Genomic DNA, 23,436 nt, shown 5'->3' on the forward strand with positions numbered 1-23,436 from the left:
ATTCTCATCTGTATGCGTGATAACTGATTTTGCTTTCTATATATCACAAATCGATGTACTCTGTTTGCTAATAAGCAAAATAAAGAATTATGCATACTTCTTCAAAAAGGTAAAAAAAAAATTCTATAACAGATCTATGTATTATTAAGTATTATACTATTAATATAATTCCATATACACTTAATCATTCACACAAAGTGTCTGTATGTTCTTTCATAAAACCAATTCATTTTTAACAATATAAAGCAAAGGTCTCTGATGAGACTGTAACTTTTCTGGTTTGTAATTGTAACAAAGGAAGAGAAAGGAAAGTAGCACTTGGACTTGAAACTTTGTAACAGCAATAAATAGAATAATGATCCGTAGTCTAGTCTCTTTTTGTGGCAAGATTCATTGCAACTAGACTACAACTGTAGAAAGAGTAACCTTTCAAGAGATAATTACATGAATTTTGATTTTAGTAACCAAACCAACATCATTCATAAAAAAAGATAAAAACAATTACGTATTTTTTTTAGTGTAGTACATTTGCATGACACGTTGCATTAAAATTAAAGCAAAACTATATAAGGAATTGCATATTGAATTTCACATAAATTTTCATTTTAAGTAACGCTGGCAACACTGATTACTAAAGTATCAAAAGTGAATGAAAACCCATTGACTGAATAATGTATCTTTAGTCGGTGAAGTCTACTTGTGTGCCAAGTTTTATTGAAATCAAACCGAAATCAAACACAAAAAACTGTAGGAGGAGTAAAGATGACCAACACCTTTTATGATAATCACAATCATAAAACCCATCTACTGAATAATGTACAGTATTTGATTTAGCTAATCAAAACTGCATACGAAACAGCGTTTTAAAAGAGTTTTAACAAAAATTTCTAATTTTAGTAACCACGGTACAGTCCAAAATCAAAATCCAATAAAGAAAATAAAGTACCTTAGCATAGTTTGCATGCGTCCCTTATTATATTGAAGTCGGGCCAAAACTATAGGAGAAGAAGCGTTTTGAAAAAAAAATGTTTACAGACAGACTGACAGAAACCTTACTATCACACAATCTCTTTTGGTCTCTGATCAGTAGAGTTAAAAATAAGCTCTTTACTTATGTAGATCTTGAATTCTTGTGATTGTTTTTTCCAAGTCATGATCTTTTTCTTTCACTTTCGGAACCTCAAAGACAGCTTTCTTGACACGTTCAAGGTTAGACTCTAATTCCTTAAGACTACAGAAGAAATAAATAGATATTCAGATATGTTAACTCAACAAAATCCCCTCTAACACTGCACAGTACATATGCAAACATTAAAGCGTTTCTCTAAAAAAAAAATATAACTCATCCTTTAAAATTGTATTTATAGTATATATTGTCCATATTAATTGATTTTTAACCTTAATACTTTTAAATGATCTTGAATATTAAAACCAAAATCAGACATCATTCCATAAAGAGGTAAATACTAGTAACATATTATAAAATATTTAATCATTAAAAAGTAGAAAGTCGTTTCAATCATGAAAACCATGTAAGCTGATCATAATACTCATTACAAATAAATCGTAGAATTTATATTTTTCTTTATTTCATTTCTTTTGACATTCTATTGTATGTATCAAACCTTTCCGTTTGTTCTTTGTTTTTCTGCTCCTTAATACTTTTTAACTCCCTGAGAAAATAAACAGAATTACATTTACAAAAAATGTCGAATTCAATTAGTATTATAGTATACTTCTAATAATTCAAAGGTAGATATTAATATAAAGTACAATTTTCCATGTTTCTAGTTGGTATAATTCAGCAAGAGTTTTCATTTTAAAAATAAAATCCTTATTCGATTTTTAATATAAAACATATTAAGATAAAGAAAAGTTTTCAAGCTCAAAAGTCCATAAAACAATACAAAGTAGGAGCAGAACAAACACGGGCTTTTAAACATCAGAGGTGGGACCAGGTTCGATGGAGGAGTGAGCATCCCCTGCCGACCGGTCACACCCGCCGTGTGCTCCTTCTAATAAATGGAAAATAACGGGAAAATCCCTCGGCTAACGCCTTGGCTTTCATCTTTCAAACAACATTTGACCTCGGAGGTTATCCTGCGACATTCATGAAAACGCGGACTTTATTTTCTTAAGTATAAATATACAATTGTCATAATTTTCTTTATAAAAAAATCATTTCATTTTACAGCCGTACACTTTACACCCTTTGTCATTCTCTTTTTGCATGCTTTTAGTTATGATAACTGATTTTGCTGATTTTGCTTTCTATATATCACAAATCGATGAACTCTTCCAAAAAGCACAATCAAGAATTATGCAAACTTTTTTAAAAATCAAAAAAAAAAAAAAAAAAAAAAAAAAAAACAAAGAAAAAAAAAATCAATAAGCTATAGATGTATAATTGAGTAATATAAATCCACATATACTAATCCACTCACGCAGAGTTTATGATTTTTTTTTTACGTTCTTTAATGGGACAAAGTCATTTTTTTTTTCAAATTATAAAAGAAAGGTCTCTGATAAGACCAAAGCTCAATTATAAGAAAGGAAAAGAAACAAAAGTAGGACTTGGAATTGAACATTTGAAACAGCAATAAATAGATAATAATCTTTGATCTTGTCTCTTTTTATGGCAAGATTCACTGCAATCAGACTAAAACTGTAGAAGGGCAACTTTAAAGAATAAAATTACAGAATTTTGATTTTAGTAACCATGGCAACATCATGTATTAAAAATGGATAAAAACAATTATTTTTGTCAGTGTAGTACATTTGCACGACACTTTATGCGGAAATTAAAGCAAAACTAAATAAGGGATAGCATTTTGAATTTTACATAAATTTTCATTTTTAGTAACGATGGCAACACTGATTATCAAAACTCAATGAAAAACCCATTCACTGAATAATATCTTTAGTTGGTGTAGTCTATACATGTGTGTCAAGTTATTATAGTGAAATCAAACCAAAGTCAAACCAAACACAAAAATTGTAGGAGGAGAAGAGTGTTAGTTAACATGGCCAACACCTTTCATCAAAATCAAAAACCCATCCATTGAGTAATGTAATGTATCTACTTGTAGTCTACTCGTATTTTTCGTAAGAAAACTGTATACGGAAAAAGCGTTTTAAAAGAATTTTAATTGAATTATTTTCAGTAACCACAGTGCGATTCATCAAACACAATTAACAGAATTAGGCTTCTTTGCTTAGTCTTCTTTCGTCCCGTGTTATATTGAAGTCGGCCCAAAACTATAGGAGATGAAGCGTTTTGAAGAGAAAAATGTTTACAGACAGACTGACGGAAACCTTACTATCACACAATCTCTTTTGGTCTCTGATCAGTAGAGTTAAAAATAAGCTCTTTACTTATGTAAATCTTGAATTCTTGTGATTGTTTTTTCCAAGTCATGATCTTTCTCTTTCGCTTCCGGAACCTCAAAGACAGCTATCTTGACACGTTCAAGGTTGGACTGGAATTCCTTAAGACTACAGAAGAAATAAATAGATATTCAGATATTTTAACTCAACAAAATCCCCTTTCACACTGCACAGTACATATGCAAACCTTAAGCGTTTCTTTGAAAGAATATAACTCATCCATTATAATTGTATTTTTATTATATTGCCCATATATCTATTTAATTTTTAACCTTTATCATATTCATACTTTTAAATGATTTTGAATATTAATACCAATCTCAGACATCATTCTAGAAATTGGGTGGTTAGTCATATAGAGGTAAATCCTAGAAACATATAAAAATTTTAAAGTCATTTAATCACTAAAACCATGCAACCTGATTATTATGATCATTACAAATAAATTGTAGAATTTATATTCTTCTTTATTTCATTTCCTTTTGACATTCTATTTTATGTATCAAACCTTTCCGTTTGTTCTTTGTTTTTCTGCTCCTTAATACTTTTTAATTCCCTGAGAAAATAAACAAAAAATTGTTGTTGTTTTTTTATTATTTAAATCAAATTTATGTATAGTGCTGTACTTTTAATACGAGTAAAGTACAATATAAAAATATGAATATAAAATACATTCATCGAAGTCAAATTTAGAAAAATGGAGTATCTGAGCATAGTTTACTTATGTAAAAAGTTAAAATGGAATCAAAATTGTAGAAAAAGTATCATCCTGAAGGAATTTTCAGAAATTTTCTTTAGAGAATTGAAATTTCTATTGCTAGTAACCATGTCAACGCCGTCCATCAAAATGTGCAATATGTAATGAAATATACGGAGATAACGAACAGTATTCAAGCTCAAAACACCATAAAACAATATAAAACAGGAGCAGAGCAAACACGAACGTCCAAAACATCAGAGGTGGGATAAGGTGGCACGGAGGAGAGAACATCGCATACCGACCGGTCACACCCACCTTCTCATAATCGGGGAATAACGGGAAAATCCGTCGTCAGTTCAATTGATATGAGTTATCGTGATATTTATATTCTCGATTATTAAAAATAAATCATTCATTAACTTTAAAAATCTATTGCCCACAGTGGCTACCCCCTACCCCCAAGTTCATTCATTGAAAAGACTCGAATCTAAACAATTTGATGATGTTTTGTACACATATGATTGATCATTAAGATATCTTAAAAAGATTTCCTACCGAAATATACCCATTGAAAACTTTGAATGCCCAGAGTGGCCACACTTTACTCCTGGGGGTCATGATTAAACAAACTTGAATCTAAGCTATCCATAAATGCTTCCATATAAAAAGTATTCATCTTGAATTTTCTGTTTTTGAGGAAAAAGTTAAGAGTTTTTTTCCTTTATGTTCCTATGTAAAACTTTATGCAAAAGTATATTTTTTTCTTCAAATTGGTATAAGTTCATAGACCATATATGGTAACATCATTTCATGCAAAAAGAACAATGTTTCATTTTGTTTTATAAAAGGCACATGTTTGGCAACAGTAATCGTAAACCAAAAGGATATTGACCTTGACCCATCCTTGCCCCTAAAATAAAACGGTCAAATTCAATCGATTTTATACCATCACTTAGTATAGGTATACCTTTATTCCTCATGATAACATGCATTTTGTATGTAAGTGTTCAAAAACATTGTTGAAACCCCGATAGATATACAAAATTCGTAATAAGTATATTTTTATTATAGAAGTCAGACAAGAATCTCTAGAACCCAGTGCATGCTCTTTATTGCATGCATTTGTCTGGAATATTTTACTGTTTAATATTTTATTGTTATGACTATACATTCGATAGAATTTTAAATTATTTACATTACTCTTTAGTTATACATTCATAAATGTTAAAATAATACTAATCAAACCTCGCTGCATCTGTGAGTATCTTTCCCGCTGTTTCTCCTTCTAATTCCATTTCTTGTGCCAGTAACTTCACCTGCTCATTAAGGCAATTCAACTCTTTGTCCTTCTCTTCAAATTTCCTTCAATTAAAAAAAAAACTTTTAAATATAATATATTTTTTTAGTTTCTTGATGATTTCAAGTTATTATGAGTAAAAAAAAACAAATTAAATTCCATGGCCAAATGATCTGCATTGCATTTTTACGTACGCTTTCCAGTCGTTGGATTCTAATGAGGTAGAATCCCTCGATGGATTTTTATCTTCAACTTTTGGGGCATCTTTCTTTGCAGACGCTTTCCTGAAAAAAGGATATCCTTGTCATCATCACATGGGAAATAATAGAAATGTTTTCAGTTCACCATATACTTACAGCGTTGGCGTAGCTTTCCCATCTTTATGGCCTATCGGTGTGTTCCCGTTTTGCACACATTTGGTTATTAGTATAGAACAATAGGTGTGAAGTGTGTTTTGATAGCAATTATAGTCTGATTTCTGGTTTGAATTTACCTGGATTTACCTGTGAATACCTGATTTAGCTCAATGTATTCTAAAGAGGTTTAATACAATTTTATAAGCATTTTATTAAAATATTATATGTATTGATGTGAAAATATTTGATTTTATTGAATAAAATATTAATATTTGTTTAATATTATTTATTATTAAGTCCAATTTCTTAAAGAAAGAATATGTACTTTTCAATCTTGAAAAATTCTTAATGAATTACAGATATAACATATAATAAGGAAAATAGTGAATAAGAAGTAATTTGAAAATAATGCCCAAGCCAAGAAGATGTTAAGATCATCAGATAATCAAATTTATTTACTTTGTACTTATTCTCTTACTTTTTCACTATAAGTTCACCATTCACATACTTACTAAACTAAGTATGGTATAGATTATAGCAATTAAGTAATTATCTCACCTGGTCAAATTCCCGTTTTTCACACATTTTTTAATTACCTGTAATTCAAATGTGTGCAAAACGGGAACAAACCGGCCTATCGTGGTAGAATCCGTAGATGGACTCTTCACTTTTGCTGTCCTGAGAAAATATGATATATCCTTGTCATCATCTTTTAGGGAAATTATAGATATATCTCGGTTTGCCATATACTTACGGTGGTGGTGTAGCTTTGCCGTCTTTATGATTTACTTTGTGAAGCACCGCCTTCCTTTTCTCTTCAGTTAATCTGCAATAGTATTATTTATTTATATCGAAAGGAAGACTGAACATTTAAAAAATCAGACACAAGCTAAAATGTTAATACTTGTCACGCCTCTTGAATTTTTGCTAATTTCATTGCATTCTTCCGTTACATGTAAAGAAGCTATCAAAAGTTTGGTAAATTGCGCCTGATTTGTCTATATCTGTGCCTAAAAGAAAAGTATGTCATTCTTATTTAATGTACGACCATTATAAATACTTTTTTTTACATAAATGTACATTAAAAACATAAAAGTAATGATATCTAGGATAATTGTGTACATGTATTAATATTGCATTTCCTTTCAAAATAATATGTTGTTATAATCAGTTTAAAGAATTCCTATTTCTAGAATTTTAATCCCAGTTTTGTGGAACATAACAACATCAAACAATAAAGTAACCAGGCCATAGATGCACTTTTTCATATAATGAAACTGTAATAATGTACTGTGATCGATTAAAGAAAATCCCCAAACGCTACAAATTTCCGAATATGGTAGAAAACAAAGACCTTGGGAATTCCCTGTTACTAGTCGTACTTGTCTTGGCCCTTATGTATTTATCGTTCAAGATGAAAAAACTCTCAAAGTTAAGGATATTAAATTTAAAAAATTCCTCGTTGAAAATATCAGTGATGAGTACAATTAAGAAGACACAAATGACATTATTTTTGAAAATTATTAGAAGATCCCAATTTGTCATATACAGTACTTACGGTGTTGGGGTAGTTTTTCTATCTTTCTGATCTCCCCTAGTTACCCTGTTGGTTCCATTTCTTTTTGCTGCCGAAGATTCTCTATAAGATAGGTTTTAAAACAACGTCACTATTTTGTATATGCTATATTTTTATTCCATCGGTATATTACACTTCCTTTGCCTATATCAGTATACGTGTGTTTGATAACAGAGACTGTCTTGCTTTTTGGTTGGACAATGTTATCAAGCATGAAGAAGTTTTTTTTTTTTTTTGTATAAAATTATACAGTTGTATAATTATATAAATACAAAGACATAGACATATATAGATTAATCATATAGATTATGAATCGTAAAGATACTTATAAAAATATGTAAGTATTTGTTTTTACAAGAATATATGAAAATATATGAATAAATAATAAGAATTAAGCCTCGCTGCCATGGGGTATATCTTTCACCTCACAGAGTCCATAATAATTACCCCCACCTGGCAGCACTACTGAAGGACAGACCCCTTCAGATAGTCAGACTATTATTATCACAAAGTTATCGAAATATCATAAAACCATTTATATATAAAGTTTACATCTAATTTTTTATAAATTTCATATTGATACATTAGGTTTGCCTTTACATAATACAAAATATCATTTATATTTTCTTCTCTGTTTTCATATCTTAGCTTCATTTTTATCTTGTATATAAAAAATGCTATGTAAGATAATAGATAATTCAGTGAAATAGTTGTTTTGTTTTCTTTATAGAAAAAACCCAATACAATATTTTTCCATTTTATATTCAAATTCAGACGGTTTTCTAGATTTGCCCAAATCGTTTCTACATTTCTACAATCAAAAATTTGGTGTTTTGTATCTTCAAGTGATTCACAAAATGGACATTTATTCGATACATTTCTATTCCATTTGTGAACATTTTTGTTATTATTAAGTAGATTTTGTAATAGCTTATAGTTAAATTCTGCTAATTGTTTATCTTTTATTTTCGTAATTTTTGATTGATAGATGTGTATCTTGTTTTCCTCAAAGTTAAAGTTAAAGCTTCTCGACCAAAATTTTTCGGAGTAAGGTTTTATGAAAGTTTCTTCAGAAAAATGTCATAAATAAGTTTGCTACTTATCAGGTTTATCGGTAATCTTTGTTTATTTTCTAACAAAATCATCGTTTGATTTTTTATGTTTATATAAGCTCCTTTTGAAACATCATGATGTTTTTGTATAGGTTTAATAACTTTTTTCAAAATATTGTATTCACTGATTAAGTTGGATTTGTTTACAAGAATATTTTGAAAATAATTAATGTCATGGAAGTTTCCGTTTTCGTCAAACAGGTCCTTAATATATAAGATCCCACTTTTTATCCAGTTGGTGTAGAAAAGACATTTATCATTAAATCGAACCAGGTTGTTCAACCATATAGGTAGAGACAATATTTCATTATCGGTTATCTCCCTAAGCATGAAGAAGTTGAATTATTTGCACATTCATGATAATGTACCTTCTCAAGCATAATCAACTCAGCCCATTCTCTCTCTCTCTCTCTCTCTCTCTCTCTCGCTCTCTCTCGCTCTCTCTCTCTCTCTCTCTCAATAGTCCTGTGCTGAAATCAAATTTTCCTTTAGTTATTTACTGTACTTTTATCTTTGAACTCATTTTGTAGAAAAAGCCATCTTCGCCAGCCAAAATTTTCTGATACGCTACTCTCCTAAAGATTTATTAAATCAATGTATTTGGTGTGGCCGTGGGCTTTTACCCCACCCCTAACTGGTCCCCCCGCTCCCACTTTTTCAGGATTCCTGGATCCCCTACCTTTGTTCTTTATTTGTTCCTTGTTCAGAGTTGCTACGTTTGCTGCTACTACTCCCCTTTCTTTCTTTCGTGGCATTTTCTGGGCTACAATTAATAATTAGCATTTTTAGTTCCGGCAATATAAAAGATATTTGAAATGTTATTAATGAATTATTTTTTATAGATATTACAAAACTGTGAAACGTTGAAATTGACCGTCGGTTCTGTTCTACCTGATATACTTTATTTCATCTAGTAAAATAAACATGAGCATTTAAAGATATAGTCATGTTGTATATTTTTTTTTTGATAATATGAAGTATATCAGGAAGGTGAGATCGCAAAGAATATTTAGGTTATATTTTTAAGTAGCATCCAACTTTCCTCGGATGTGTTAACTCTATACCATACCTCTAAGTGCAGGTAAGCGTTTGCAGTTAACCTACTAGTACCCTTTTTATGAATTCCAGTGATTTCTTTTATAGAGAAAAACGACTTATTCTCTAATCAATATTTTAAACCTATTAAAGTTCATACTGTAGAGAGATTATTATTAATTAAAAATGCTAGTCAACCATTAGTGATATCATCATAACCGATGTTATAACATAAATTATGTCGATTTTATCAGTATAGATATTTGATATCACCTATATATATATATATATATATATATATATATATATATATATATATATATATATATATATATATATATATATATATATAAAGAATATTTCCTGAAGATTCCATAAAACTATAACTCCACTGAAAAAAAAACGCCTCGGACGTGACAATGAAAATAGGTTCGGTTGCTTTATTATGTTCCCCAAACGAAGTTTGGGAACATATTGTTTTTACATTTTCTGAATTTTTTCTTTGGTCTCCGGTACTTTTTTGTCCGCGAGTGTTCTCGTAAACTACTCATCCGATCTAGGTGAAACCTTTTTAGGGTCACTAGGTATGTTATGTAGATGTGCGGAACGAAGGTCATTTTGCGCGCACGTGCGTGCAGGTGCGCGCACGTGTAACACGTGAAATGACCAATATAATAGATTTAGCCGTAACTTTTTAAATATTGGATGAAATGCTTTGAAACTCATAATATAAGGATATAATAGTAGTATAGACATGATGACGTGGTCAAAATAGCATGATCTCACGCGCAGCAGGTGCCCTTCGCTGCGATTGGCTGAAACTTAAAGTCTAAATATCTATTTTGTTTTCTAACAAAATCCTTTGAAATTTTGAACATAGTCTTACAATATGAAGATCTACAGCATGATATATAAGAATAATCATGAACGCACGCACATGCACGTGTGCTGCAATCTGATTGGCTAAAACTTTAAATGCCTACAACTTTCTTTGTTCTCAATAATACAGGGTGAAATTTCAAATATGAATAGATATAATGATTGCCTACATTATACTACTATCAAAAGTAAATACATGGACGTGCATGCACATGCGACCGCACACAATGTATTAAAAGACTGTATACTTGAGTGTTTGATGTTCATGCAGAATTAAGAACTTCTAAATGTCAAGACATGTAACATACTGAAGCATGCAGATCTTTTTACCCTTGACCTTGAAACTTAGGTCAAGGTCACTGGTAACCTAAATAAAATGTTGATATTAACTATTTACCAAAATCACCTTGACCTATGAACTTGAAATCGACCTGAACCTTTGTCCTTGACCCAAGGGTAAAAAGAAACATGAAGTACATGTACATGTATCTAGAAACACCTTTCAGAGTTTATTTCGGTTGACAGGTTAGAAGTTAAAGAGGTGGTGGTTTTTAATGACCTTGACCTTTCATCCAAATGTCACAATCAATCTTAAGTTCTTGGAATAAGATACAAGATTCAACTCCAACGTTAAATAGGTTAAGAATAAAAATAACCCCCCTCCCCACCCCCACCCCTCCCCACCACCCCCCCCCACCCCCACCCCACACATAAATAAATCAAATTAATGGCAACGTAGAGAATCACTGTTAAACTCAAATAACACATCGGACCCACATAAAATTTCAGGAAAACTGCAGAAAAGAGCTCGAGGAAAGTGTATTAAAATATTTCATTTGAGTTTCCAAAGTATATAGAAATTATTAATTTATACAGAAAAAATTACAAATCCTGTCGTGTTTAAAATTAAAGTGCAGATGACCAAAGTTGGCATATAAGCCTTTTATAGCCTATTTATTCAGATGTCGTTAATAGCATTCGATTCTACTGATTTGAAATAATATTTTAATACCAAGCATCCTTTGTTTAATTTACCTTTGGAATTTATTTATTTTTTTTTTTTTAGAATTACGCAATCCCCAGAAATAGCGATTTTCGGTATATTAAAAATCAATATACATGTACGCTCCTTCGTAGAATAATCAGATATTTGCATTCATGAAAAAAATATTAATAAGAAGGTGTTAAACAATATAGGGCACATTAGCTGACACGAATGTCTTTTTAAACATCTCTTGTAAAACCCAGAGAGTAGCCCCCTATGCATTGGAAAAAATGAATAGTTCCGGTCAAAAAACCTTTATATATTTATTTACAAAGTATATAAAATTTACCAGGCACAGGTATCAGAGTTGTCAAAATGGCCTGAGAGGAAATATTAAAAAAAATTCTGAACAGAAAGGAAAATCCCTTTTCCATGTATGGAACTACTATTGAATAAGTTCATTTTGATTGGTTAGGTATTGGCGTGATACCCTTAGTCGACTTTAACCCTGCCTTGTCGTCGGAATAAAACCAACTTTGAGCCCGAGGTTAAAATAAGTAGAGAAATAAAATGTGAATCGATATATTAAAAATATGACATATGCTTGAAAAATGGTAAATTTATATATGTATTTTTTTCTTTGATTCGTGGGATAGAAAGATATGTTAACCGCTTAATCAACATGCCATAATCATCTTGCATATGCATGTACATGTACCTGTGCGCGCATGCAAAACGTTAAACAACATATCGTTGATAGTTGATATCATTGTAACTTTTATATTCTTAAATGAAATCTTGGGATACTTAGCATATTTATTAAAAGGTCTTAGAGGAATAAGGCACGATAAGGGACATGGGGAGCGTTTGGGGAACATCTGTAACGGTCCCCGTTACAATTAGCACTAGTTCATTTTGCATTGCACAATGACAAATATATTGTCAATGCCTTGAATGATCATGATAAGCGATAGTTCAAAGCAGCTGAGTTGAAAAATAAGCTAAGGGAGAAATATTTTTATTTACGGCTAAAGCAATAATTTCTGAAAAAAAAATCCACATAAAAGAACTTTCAGTAGAATGAACTCATTTAATGAAAAAGTAAAAAATGTGATCTATCTCAAAATCCCCTAAACAATACGAAAGGAGAGTAGGCAGAAACATGGACCTTACAAAAAGAGAAGATCTTGGATGAGTAAACATGCTATGTCCATCAGTCCAACTCGCCATGGACCCTCCGTGAAGTTATCGAGTATAGGCGAAGATAACCATCAAGATCAAGAATCCATCAAAACCATATACACCTTAGAAATCATTAACCTTTAAACATCAAAACTGGAATCAAATGCCATGCATAGAGAGGTAACAACCCCAGTCGAACTGACACCCCACCGTATGTTGGTAAACGGAAAATTCCATATAATATAAAAACCTACGGATAAACAATAAAAAGTATCAACATTCGACAGAACAATAGACTATTGTTATGAACTTTATAAACAGTGACTTTTAATAACTTTAATGTTTATGTTATGATCATCATTCTTTGTTGAAATGTACAGATGTCGCTTTAATCACGTGATCATAATTAGTTCTAATTATTTAAGAAAAGTTCATATTCATGAGAAAAGTTCATATTAATGAGGTTATGAACTACGACGCTTCACGCCGGCATATTTCATGAAGCGCGTTAATATGCCGGTGTGAAGCATTGTAGTTCATATACCTCATGAATCTTCAAAAAATAAAATTCATTTCTTATATTTACATTAATTTGCTGATGATTTGCCTTAAATTTACGCCGTTCAACTGTCGTTTTTAAAACAATACTGTGTGCACTACAGTGTATATTTTTGACGTCAAGATATGTATATAAACCATGATTTTTGTTAATTTGTCAGCGTGGTTCTGAAAAATAACATACATGTAGTTCCTGGTGCTCAACGAATATTGATGAAACCACAGTAGGTGCCAGAAAAAGTCCTGAATAAAGCAACTTTCCCAAATAAGGAGATTCCTAACCTGAATAAGATTACAAATATGTGCATGATTTTTTGAATGATAGACTTCTAATAAACTATATATAAACTACAAGATCTTTTATTCCCAAGAATGAAGGAATCAAACGAACCCCGCGACAAATTGGTTGCAGAAGTTGGTTGGAAACTATTAGCCTTTATACAAAAATGATGTCAGGAGGCGAAGACAAAAAAAAAACAGAATTGGGGAACCTTGCGAAGCGTCGTACAAAAAGGAATTGAAAATTTTGCTCTCACGGTCTTTAACCATTTATGAAACATATTACATAACAGATAAATGTAGTACTTGATGCATGTATGTATGAGATCAGAAAAAAAATAGAACCAGATGGAGCAAGATGGTAAGAGAAGTAGACAAAGAAGCATCTAAGTTTAGTAAGCAAACGATGACAAAGACACAGTACTCAAGTCGGAATTCAAGCAATTGAAGCAGTTTGTGCAACAGCAGATGCAATGTGGGGTCATATACAACGTAGTAGGTGTAGCAAACGAACATTAAGAAATGACATCTTTTTTTAAAGTATAAGCTGTGGGTGTCCACAGACGAAAGACACAGAAAAACCTATCATGAGCAAGAGTCAACACAGATGAAGTCTGACCAGTCATCAGTACCAACCAGTCAGATAAGGAGCGGTTGCTTGACATCAACAGACTTTGGACTCTATATCCCGACCAATGTGAATAGAATAGACGATAAATTCATAGTGGACTCTGGCGCTTCCACTTCACTAGTATCTTATGAAACATAGGGTGCTATTCCCTTGGGAAGTCAGCCATCATTGCAAGCAGAATGTCACGCGCTCACTTTAGCAGATGAAAAGACATTGGAAGCGAAAGAATCGGCAATTTACGAATTTAGAAAGGGAGAGAAGATTATAAAGCACGAAGCAATCGTGACAGCAACTGGAGGATCTGGTTTAAGACCGGGCTTCATGATTGACATAAATAAGTGCTGGACCTTACGTCAATGGCCCTGAAGTTCGAATATAAAGTGATCAATGTACATTTAGAACAAAAGATGCAATGTTGCAGAGTTTCCCTAAATGAAACTTCAGTAATGCCGCCAGGAGCGAGTGCATAGTTATGAGGAATGTGATAAATTGAGACAAGAGACCATTACCCTTGTTTGGGATTGTGGAACCATCCCAGACATTTAGTCAGATCACTTTTATCCACAGAAGCTGGCAGCGCTGTTCCTTTGAGGGTCCCTCATCTGCATGATGATCCATTAGTTGTATGTAAAGGGACAGTTGCAGGGATAATTGTGCCAATAAGAACTACATTACCATCAAATAGTGAAGAGCCCACATAGGGTACAAGTCTACTTGGTCACATTCAAACCTTGCTAGATGATGCAGAGAATCTTAGCCCAAGCCAAAAGAAACAAGCCTAATATTCCTTGTAAAGGCATGCTAAGCTTTTAGGCGAAAAGGTATCTGATCAAGGACACACAACCTTGATCACACACAAAATCAATACGGAAAATGAAAAGCCAATTCCTCAGCAGCCAAAACGCATTCCATTTTATTTAAAAAAGTTGACAACCAAATTGATAACACTTACAAACAATATCATCAGACCGTCTTCAAGTCCTTAGGCAAGTCCAACCGTAATTTGTGCTTAAGAGGGACGGAATTCCAAGATTCTGTAGTGACTTTAGGAGGCTGAACAATGTTACGGTCAAGGATGTGTGTCCTTTACCGAGGTTTGATGAATCTCTAGATGCTCTTAAAGGGGCGAAGTGATTCTCTACACGGGATATGATAAGTGGGTATTGTCAGATAAAAGTCGATGAGCATGACAAACAGAAGACCGCTTTCACGTCACATTGCAGACTTTTATCGTTATGCTTTTTTTGGTTTATGTAATAAGACAGGAACTTTTGAATTACTCATGGAGACCATCTGCGCTGGCCTGAGATGGGATATCTTATTACCTAGCTGATATACTAGTAATAGTATTCAGTTGAACATTTTGAGAGACTTGGCCTGGTATATAAAACTTTTAAACTTTATGCAGCAGGACTTAGACAAAAAAGTGCAGTCTGTTCAAACACATAGTAATGTACTTTGGGCATATCATAACAGAACAAAGTGTTGAAAAAACAAACTTGATACATTACATATGTATCAGAATATGACTTTGAGATATGTCATCGAGCTGGTAGGCTGCATGGAAATATATATGATGACGCACTTTCAAGATCACGAGGCTATGTCGGCGAACAAATGCAATATTAAGCCGTTGCAGCCATACCACTGGGAATGTCAGAGCATGATATAAAGCAAGAGCAAGCAGATGGTTCGGAAATAGCAGAAGTGAAGAAGTGGATCGAAGGTAACAAAAAGCTGGACTGGGACAAAATATTAATATGTAGCGTGAGCAAAATGGGATCAGATCGACCAGTTGCTAATTAGAGAAGGAACTTTGTATGGAGATTGATATATTTTTAAAGTGAAATTTCAAAAAGAGCAAGCTGTGGTGCCATATTTCCTCAGAACAACGATTATGAACGGTAACGACGCGACAGATCAAAAGATACACTGAAAAACGAACACCCGATCTAAGACCCCGTTCACACATAGGCGCCGTTTCTACTACGATCAAAGCGTGCATGACCGAAAACGTGGCCAGTCGTGACAAATGCCAGGAGAAACGTAGTGGAGTCTTCATAAGCGCAGTGAGATCGCTGTAGGGTCTTCATGATCGGAGAGCTCTTAAAGCTCTCGCCACATGCACTTATCCCCCCTACCTCCCCCGTTCACACAGAGCTGCGACTAAACGACAACCATTCCGATTAAGCCACGATCTGAAAAAAAAGTTTTAGATCGGGCGGATCGGAGCCGATTGGTGTCTAAATCGAGGAATTTGGTAAAGGTTCAAGCTCAAGTTCATTTTATTAACCCAAATTAAGATTGGTACATGCGGTTCAAATAACATATATACATAATATATACAAAGTGGTGAGAGGTACATAATTTCTATATCACAAAAAATGACATATGAATAAAATAGGAAAGAGTTCGATAAAATGTAAGGGAAATATATCAAGGAGGAGAGACAGCAACGTAAATTTTTAAAATAAACATACATAACTGTTTCAAAATTTTCTCGCTTTCAGTTCACGTTGTTTTAGGAATATGTACCAAGAAAGTCCAGAATAGGACAACATTCCTGAGTAAGGAAAAAAAGGATTCCTAACCTTAATAAGATTACAAATAATGTGCATTGCTGACGCCATATTTTTGTTGAATTGAATGATTGCCTTCTAATAGCGTATCTGGGTAACTTATTTATTTTTGTTACTTGCCTCGATTTAAAAACTATTTATACGTAGAACAGGCTCGTTGGGCTATCAAATCAACTAATTGTTTTATCGAATTTAAAAATATTTTTGAAAGGTCCCAAATGGGCTTCCGTAGCATGACAATTGTGAGGCGCTTTACCTCCGTCTCAATCGTTAAACTAAAAGTTTTTACTTTTTGGAAAAAGTGACAACCATCCCTATCCGATAAAGAACCATATTAGACTTATATATAAATTAAGAGATTTTGTTTTTTACCAGTTTCCTATTCAGTGATCAATATTAGAGACGAAATATTTTTCTGATGATATTACTTTTTAAATATTAGTACTAAAATATACATGTACTAAAATGGTGCTTCATAGGAATAAATTCTAAGACAGGCTCTCACTGGTATCATCTCTGTTGTATATACTTTACTAATATTAAACCAAAATCTATCTTTTTTCAGATATGATGTTTTATTCAAATAATTCAATTCAATAATTCTGCATCCTACCTAGGCGATGATGCTTCTATGATCTTTTTACGAGATGTTTTGTAAGGAACAGTTGCCGTGGCGCTCTGAAATCCTTTATCTTTGAAATTCTTCTTTAGGTAATCCTCGTAAGATGTTAATGCATTGATTATTTCAGATTTCGACAATTCTTCTTTTTTATCAAACTGAAAATAAAATAGAGAATTGCAAAATTTTAAGCTTTTAGCAGTAATGAATCGGAATGGTAAAATATCAACCTACCTTCTCTGCTGCTCTTTTCAAATTCCGTTCGAGATCTTTGTATTCAGGCGATGATAGAGGTTTACAATAGGCTTGAATAGATCTAATAAACGTTTTTACCGCTGTTTCCATTTTCTGCCTAGATGTTCTTTGTTTATGGTAGATACCAGTGCACTTTCGATTTAGTGAATAAAGGAGTTTATTGTTTCTTATTAATTAAATAAACTTATATTGTAGAAAACATTATAAAGAAAACAGAATTTTGTGAGATGTTATTGATGTTCTTGATTTTTAAAAAAAAATCTCGAAACGGTTATTTTTACACAAATGTTACGGAAGACCATTTGGTTCATTCTTCAATTTTAAAGGTAAAGACGATGGAGAACGCTAATGCTGGTTTAGTTTTCTTAAGGTCTATTGTTTGATAAAAACCTTTTTATATCATTCATTTACACAGGATATACGTTTCGTGGTACAAAAAAAATCCTAAAATTTAAGTTCAATACATGAAAATTTAATATTAAACGATATTTTAAAGATTTCCTCATCGAAGAAGTCCAACATACCGTGAAGATACCCGGGTACCCCCTTCAAACCAGGAAGTTTTAATTCATGAAATGATTTATTTGAATGGATTAAATTTTGTTTTATTTTAATCTTCAAAGTTCATTACCTGTAGGGAAGAAAAAAAATTATACACCTTTTTGTGCATTTTAGAAGAGTTGTCCATGTTATATTGATTGATAAACAAATCAAGCCCAAAAACAACAACAATAAAAATTAATTAAGTTACAGAAACTAAAACTAGGATCGTCTGTTATATTTTTTTCGTTAAATCCTATTAAAAACCTTTTTTATGATTTTGATTTACTTTCTCTCTTACTCTTATAATAGCTTTTAATAGTTAGATCATTAGAATTCTTGTTCTCAAACAAAGAAAGTGTGCTTTAGTGGGGTTGTGTCTAACTATACGAGTACATTTAACTTCTATAGAATTTACGAATTTAAAAGATAATTTTGATTAAAAAAAAAAGGTTCTGACCAATCTTTTTGCACAGCCGTCGAATGACAAACCTTAAAATAGGATATCCATATTCAGTGGTCGAAAAATCACAAACACAACCTATGAAAATCTTAAATAAGGAGACCTGCAAGGTTCGTATTTATAAATGTTTAATATAATAGAGTCAGTAAAATTAGGGATGTGAGTCACCTGACTCTCAAGCCGAAGTTACTTTTTAGAGTCGCGGCTAGTAGCGAACATCCCAAAAGAACAAACGCACGAAAACAAATAAAGGACAGATATGTTTTGATAAAAGTATCTTACGAAAAACTAAACTTTAATTTCTCAATATGATTTCTGGTGTCTTTGTATAGTCAAGTTTCTCTTGAACAGAATGGTAAGAAATGTAAAGAAGGCATGCATGAAATAAATTAATTTGAAACAAATACAAAGTATTTTATGACATGTCATCTAAAAAACTTTCAGTAACAAGATGTGTTTGTGAAACACTGATGCCCCCGTATGGCAGCTTATCACGAAGGTTAAAGAGTCTCAAATGCAAGTCAGACGACAAAGGTTAAGGTCAAAATTATTGGTACCAAGGAGGGTCTTGGCATAAGAATACACTGTAGCCAAGGTTAAAGTTTGGTAAAATTTTCCAAAAGTGGGTCAAACTCTAAGGTCAAGAAATCAAATATAATGGTTCCAAAAGGAAAGTCTTGTCATAAGGAATACGCTTGTGAATTAAGAAAGCTATAACTCTAATCAATCAAAAGTTATGGACAAGGTAAATATGGGTAAATAGACACACAAACAAACAGACAGACATATCAAAAGGACTACTAGTATATGCCCCCAAATCTTCAATTACAGCGGCATAAAAATAGAACTATGTTTCTAAAATTAACAATAATTAACAACTCTGGCATAAAATATAACAAATGATACAATAAACGACGTATAAACATATCTAATAGTTTTTTAACCAAGCGATAATCCTCCATATTAAGCCCACGCTGTTATGGCGGGTGGCATGGACGATTCGATTGGTCCTGCCGGGATTCCAGAGAATTCGAACTTGTATTTACACTTGGCTTTACCCTGTCCCAATGGCGCATCCTTGTACTGGGCCACAATGGACTCCACAAACGGGTTAGGTGCCTGGGCTTTTCTGCAAAAAGGTAAATAAATTTTAAAAATAGATCAGTTACGTAGCCATCGTTTAGGGTAGGAAAGAAATGGCGAAAAATCATTTTCTATAGCCATCAATAAATCAAGACTTCCTAGAACTGCCGACAGTGAAGCATGTGAGATATGTGGGGTCTCTCCAACAGATAAAACAAGTATTATAAAGAATGCTCACGTACTAAGTGAACTATACGGTTGTGATGGGTGGTGCGGAGGGTATTATAGCATCTACACTGTTAATATTGAAGATTTCATTGTTCTGAAATTCGACAGGACGGAATTTGGTGTTACTCTGACCAAGGGGTGCCTCTTTATATTGTGATACTATGGACTCCACAGAAAGGGCCTTATTCCTCCTTCAAAGTATTAGTATAAAATGTACATCCATTTCTTAATGGTAGATGTTTAGATGTAGTCTGTCGAACCATAATTTTAACATTATTGGGAAAAAATCACAGATCAGATGGACAAGTACTTACAGTAAGTTCGCGTACTGCACGGCTCCATACGCAGCCGCCGCCGCTATTCCCACTCCGGCCACGGCGCCTACCGCGCCACCGACTGCTCCCGCGGTGGATGCTAAAAATGACATAATCAAACAGTAAAGGAGTATTGGCTAACTAAGCAAAGACTTGGCAATGCTTATCTTATCAATAAGTTTCAGATATTTTGAGATATTTGGAATCATTTAGAATCGTTATTATAGAGATGATCTTCTTACAGCCGCCATCTGTTGATGTAGAATCTTCACTGCCACTGGTTTTATTTAGGAACGTTAAAGTTCTGGGAGTGGTGGGAGCAGGGGTGGGACAACGGAAAAAATCTGAATTCAGGGTCTCGTTATCTGCAATTAAAAACGTGAAAATAATGCAAAATACGCAAAACCGAAAGAATGGCATGCCAAATTAACACACAGAATAATATTTTCACCTAACTTAGGGACAAGTTCTGGAACAAGAGCACAAAGGTACTGGAACATATCCACAGTTTGTAGATACTCGGAGTCTGGGTCGCTAGCAATGTCTGATAACTCCGTGTTGGTAGATGCCGCGGCATTACCAATCCCTATAGCGTACACCTCTACATTATCGGCGTGAAGTTCCGCTGCCCTTTCCTTCGTCAAGATACTATTGGCGGACAGACCGTCTGTCAGCACCACCACAGCTTTAGGAACCCCCGCCCGGGCACCTCCTGAAGATGTAAGGACATTCGTTCTAACATGGTCGAGGGCGCTAAACGTGTAGGTCCCCCCTCCTGTGGATTCGGACTTTAAGTTGGAAATGGCGTCCAGTAAACTTGTGTTGGTAGAGTAGGAGTTCAAGTCAAACTTTGTCTGGACGTATGTGGAGAACGTGACTGCAGACACCTGAATGTTGGACGGTCCAATAGTCAGCCATTTTGTCACATTGTAAACAAAGTCTACCGCTTCATCGAAATCGTCCTGCTGGACACTTCCTGATTTGTCCAGAACAAAAACAACATCTGTAGAAAAGTAATAGATGTAAAAGAATAGGGTCGAAGAATACAAAAATGCTCATTTAAACAATTCATATTTAAAAAAAAAAATAATAAGCCGTCAGTGACATTTCGTAGTGGGTTTTTATTTGTAACTACTGTCTTTCCCTGTACTCATTAAATCGGCAATTGCAATTTGTTAATGAGTGAAAGACACTACCATTCGTAGACTAAACAAAACTATATTGCAAAAAAGTCTATCTGAGAAGAAACCATAGTTTTGTGATGGCATCAGTTGATGTAACATACAACAAAAGTAGCATTCAATAGTTTGACAAAAAATACATATTTCTTGACGACTTGAGACTGACAGACAAACAGACCTCGCAGTGTTCCAGAGCAGACGTCTACCAGAGAAACCAGAAGATGGAGCGTCAGAATAGCCAGGGGAGGTTTCATGTTGTCCGATGAGCCACCATGTTTGAGATCACACTAATTCAGCTCTAACTCGCGATGCCAAATTGAAAAGCTTTTGTTTAATGTGTCATGCTTTAATAAGGAAAGTGTTCGCAATATACGTTTATTAATACGGGATTAAATATTTAAGTTTAAACTGTATACCAGCCGTGTGATCTTATTGGGTCAGAGCCAGAAAGGTGCAACAGGAAGAGTGACTTGAAGTTTATACATTTATTTTCGACAGTACACGATTCCATTTCGGTTAATTTTAACAGTTTCATAAATAACACACAGTAACCTCTAAGTATATGTGGCTCGTTTTAGACGGTTATGACAGGGATGTAGAATAATAGCGCTAGCGGTATTGAATAGAGCTGTGTGCTCTACTTCAGAGAATGTTTATTTCTTCTTTCTTTACATATTTTTTTGCAGCCCCCCACCCCAACACTATTTATATTGCATAATACATATTGAAGAAAACATTTGGAAACTGAAAGAAGTTTGATTTTCTTTCTTGATTACCAATTTTTTTAACAATAACCCATTCTGAACAATACGCTTGACACAGTAAAAACTAGAGGTACTGTAAGCAATGAGCTCACTTTAAAATGATACTCCCGCCCCCCAGATGAATATAATGGGAGTGTCCATGTTTTATTATGGGAAACCAAAAATATGTGTGAGCCCAAAGAGTAAAATGGGAGGTGCATAATGGCAATATGTAATAAAGATTATGTTTCATTGAAATTAAATGCAACTGAAGACCGCCGTGCAAAACAAAGAATGTTGTTTATCTGTAACTGATACCCCTGTTTTTACCCAAATCAGTCACAAATATTGTCCACTGGAATGTACGTATCATGTACGATGTACACAAATAGCTAAGGAAATGAGAAACTACAGCATTGACGTTCTAGGCATATCTTTATTCTGGCAATGAGTCGAAAAAGATCACACAAATGGAGTGGCGATAATGCTATCCAAGAAAACAAATAAAAAAGTCTCATGAAATGGGAATCTGTCAATGAAAGAATAATGTGGGTGCGACTTAAAGCTAAACGCCAAAACCTTACCATCATTCTGTGTTATGCACCAATGATGCAGAGGAAGAGGTTATTGATAACTTCTATGAAAACCTACAGCAAACTTGGAACAATGACTCATAGAGAGATATTAGAATAGTGATTGGTGACATGAATGCTAAGATCGGCCAGAGTAACAAAAGCAGAGAAAAAGTAATGAGAAAGCATAGAATTGGAGAGATGAATGAAAATGGAGATAGACTAATTGAATTTTGCTAAACAAACAAACTAGTGATAGGAGGAGGTCTTTTCTTTCACAAAAACATCTACAAAACAACCTGAGAATAACCCGACGGCAAAACGAAGAACCAAATCGACCAATTATGATAAGTTGAAGATGGAGAAGTTCGTTCCAGGATGTAAGAGCTATGAGAGGAGCAGACGTTAACTCCGACCACCACATGATACTAGCCAAAGTAAAAATTAAACTGGCAAAGAATGCAAAAATTGAGACAAAGAGAATAAAGTACAATGTAGACAAACTGAAAAACTTGATTGATAAGGACACATTCCAATTAGAACTAAGGAATAGATTTGGTGCACCATTATACAGTGGGGATCAAGAATTAGATATTGAGGGTGAATGGACTGCTGGAAGGGATATCGTCAATAATGCATGTGAAGAAGGCCTAGGAAGGAAAACCAACAAGAAGAAAGAATGGATGTCTGATATCACATGGCAGAAGGTTGAAGAAAGGCGTAAAATTAAAGAAAAAGTTAACAACGCTAAAACATGAGCAAAAAGAGTGATGCACATGCCAAGCATCAAACGCTAGATAAGGAAATTTAAAAGAAAATTAAAAAAAAAATCATGCAGGAATGACAAAAGAGAGTATGTTAACCAACATACAACAGAAGTAG

The 23,436-nt window shown here is 33.4% G+C and overlaps 2 protein-coding genes across 2 annotated transcripts; both read right to left on the reverse strand.

The window, feature by feature from the left end:
- Positions 1 to 1,086: 1,086 nt before the first annotated feature.
- Positions 1,087 to 17,520, reverse strand: LOC134273604 (uncharacterized). The gene is made up of 9 exons (XM_062755792.1): positions 17,410 to 17,520; positions 17,170 to 17,333; positions 9,108 to 9,191; positions 7,299 to 7,379; positions 6,495 to 6,566; positions 5,579 to 5,668; positions 5,333 to 5,449; positions 1,626 to 1,673; positions 1,087 to 1,231 (listed from the first exon to the last, which is right to left on the reverse strand). Exons 1-9 carry the CDS (start codon positions 17,518 to 17,520, stop codon positions 1,108 to 1,110), a joined length of 891 nt encoding a protein of 296 aa, XP_062611776.1. The 3' UTR covers positions 1,087 to 1,107.
- Positions 17,521 to 19,764: 2,244 nt separating this feature from the next.
- On the reverse strand, positions 19,765 to 21,493 carry LOC134273603 (collagen alpha-1(XIV) chain-like). Its single transcript, XM_062755791.1, has 5 exons — positions 21,418 to 21,493; positions 20,510 to 21,061; positions 20,301 to 20,423; positions 20,059 to 20,158; positions 19,765 to 19,935 (listed from the first exon to the last, which is right to left on the reverse strand). The coding sequence occupies exons 1-5, from the start codon at positions 21,491 to 21,493 to the stop codon at positions 19,767 to 19,769; spliced, it is 1,020 nt and encodes a 339-aa protein (XP_062611775.1). The 3' UTR covers positions 19,765 to 19,766.
- Positions 21,494 to 23,436: the final 1,943 nt, after the last annotated feature.

The sequence above is a fragment of the Saccostrea cucullata genome, unplaced genomic scaffold (genome assembly GCF_032062105.1).
Source record: "Saccostrea cucullata isolate Sc308-1 unplaced genomic scaffold, CSIRO_AGI_Scuc_v1 ctg7838, whole genome shotgun sequence".
In the NCBI taxonomy this organism is placed as follows: domain Eukaryota; kingdom Metazoa; phylum Mollusca; class Bivalvia; order Ostreida; family Ostreidae; genus Saccostrea; species Saccostrea cuccullata.

What these genes read in the sequence shown, in the direction of transcription:
- LOC134273604 (XM_062755792.1), bottom strand. Translation starts at nt 17,520, where the DNA reads ATGGAAACAGCGGTAAAAACGTTTATTAGATCTATTCAAGCCTATTGT. An exon ending in ATAGAAGCATCATCGCCTAG is followed by an intron (nt 9,192 to 17,169) that starts GTAGGATGCAGA and finishes TATTAATTGTAG; the next exon opens with CCCAGAAAATGCCACGAAAG. An exon ending in GGCAAAGCTACACCACCACC is followed by an intron (nt 5,669 to 6,494) that starts GTAAGTATATGG and finishes TCCTTTTTTCAG; the next exon opens with GAAAGCGTCTGCAAAGAAAG.
- LOC134273603 (XM_062755791.1), bottom strand. Translation starts at nt 21,493, where the DNA reads ATGAAACCTCCCCTGGCTATTCTGACGCTCCATCTTCTGGTTTCTCTG. An exon ending in AGAACTTGTCCCTAAGTTAG is followed by an intron (nt 20,424 to 20,509) that starts GTGAAAATATTA and finishes TTTTAATTGCAG; the next exon opens with ATAACGAGACCCTGAATTCA. An exon ending in TACATCAACAGATGGCGGCT is followed by an intron (nt 20,159 to 20,300) that starts GTAAGAAGATCA and finishes TGTCATTTTTAG; the next exon opens with CATCCACCGCGGGAGCAGTC.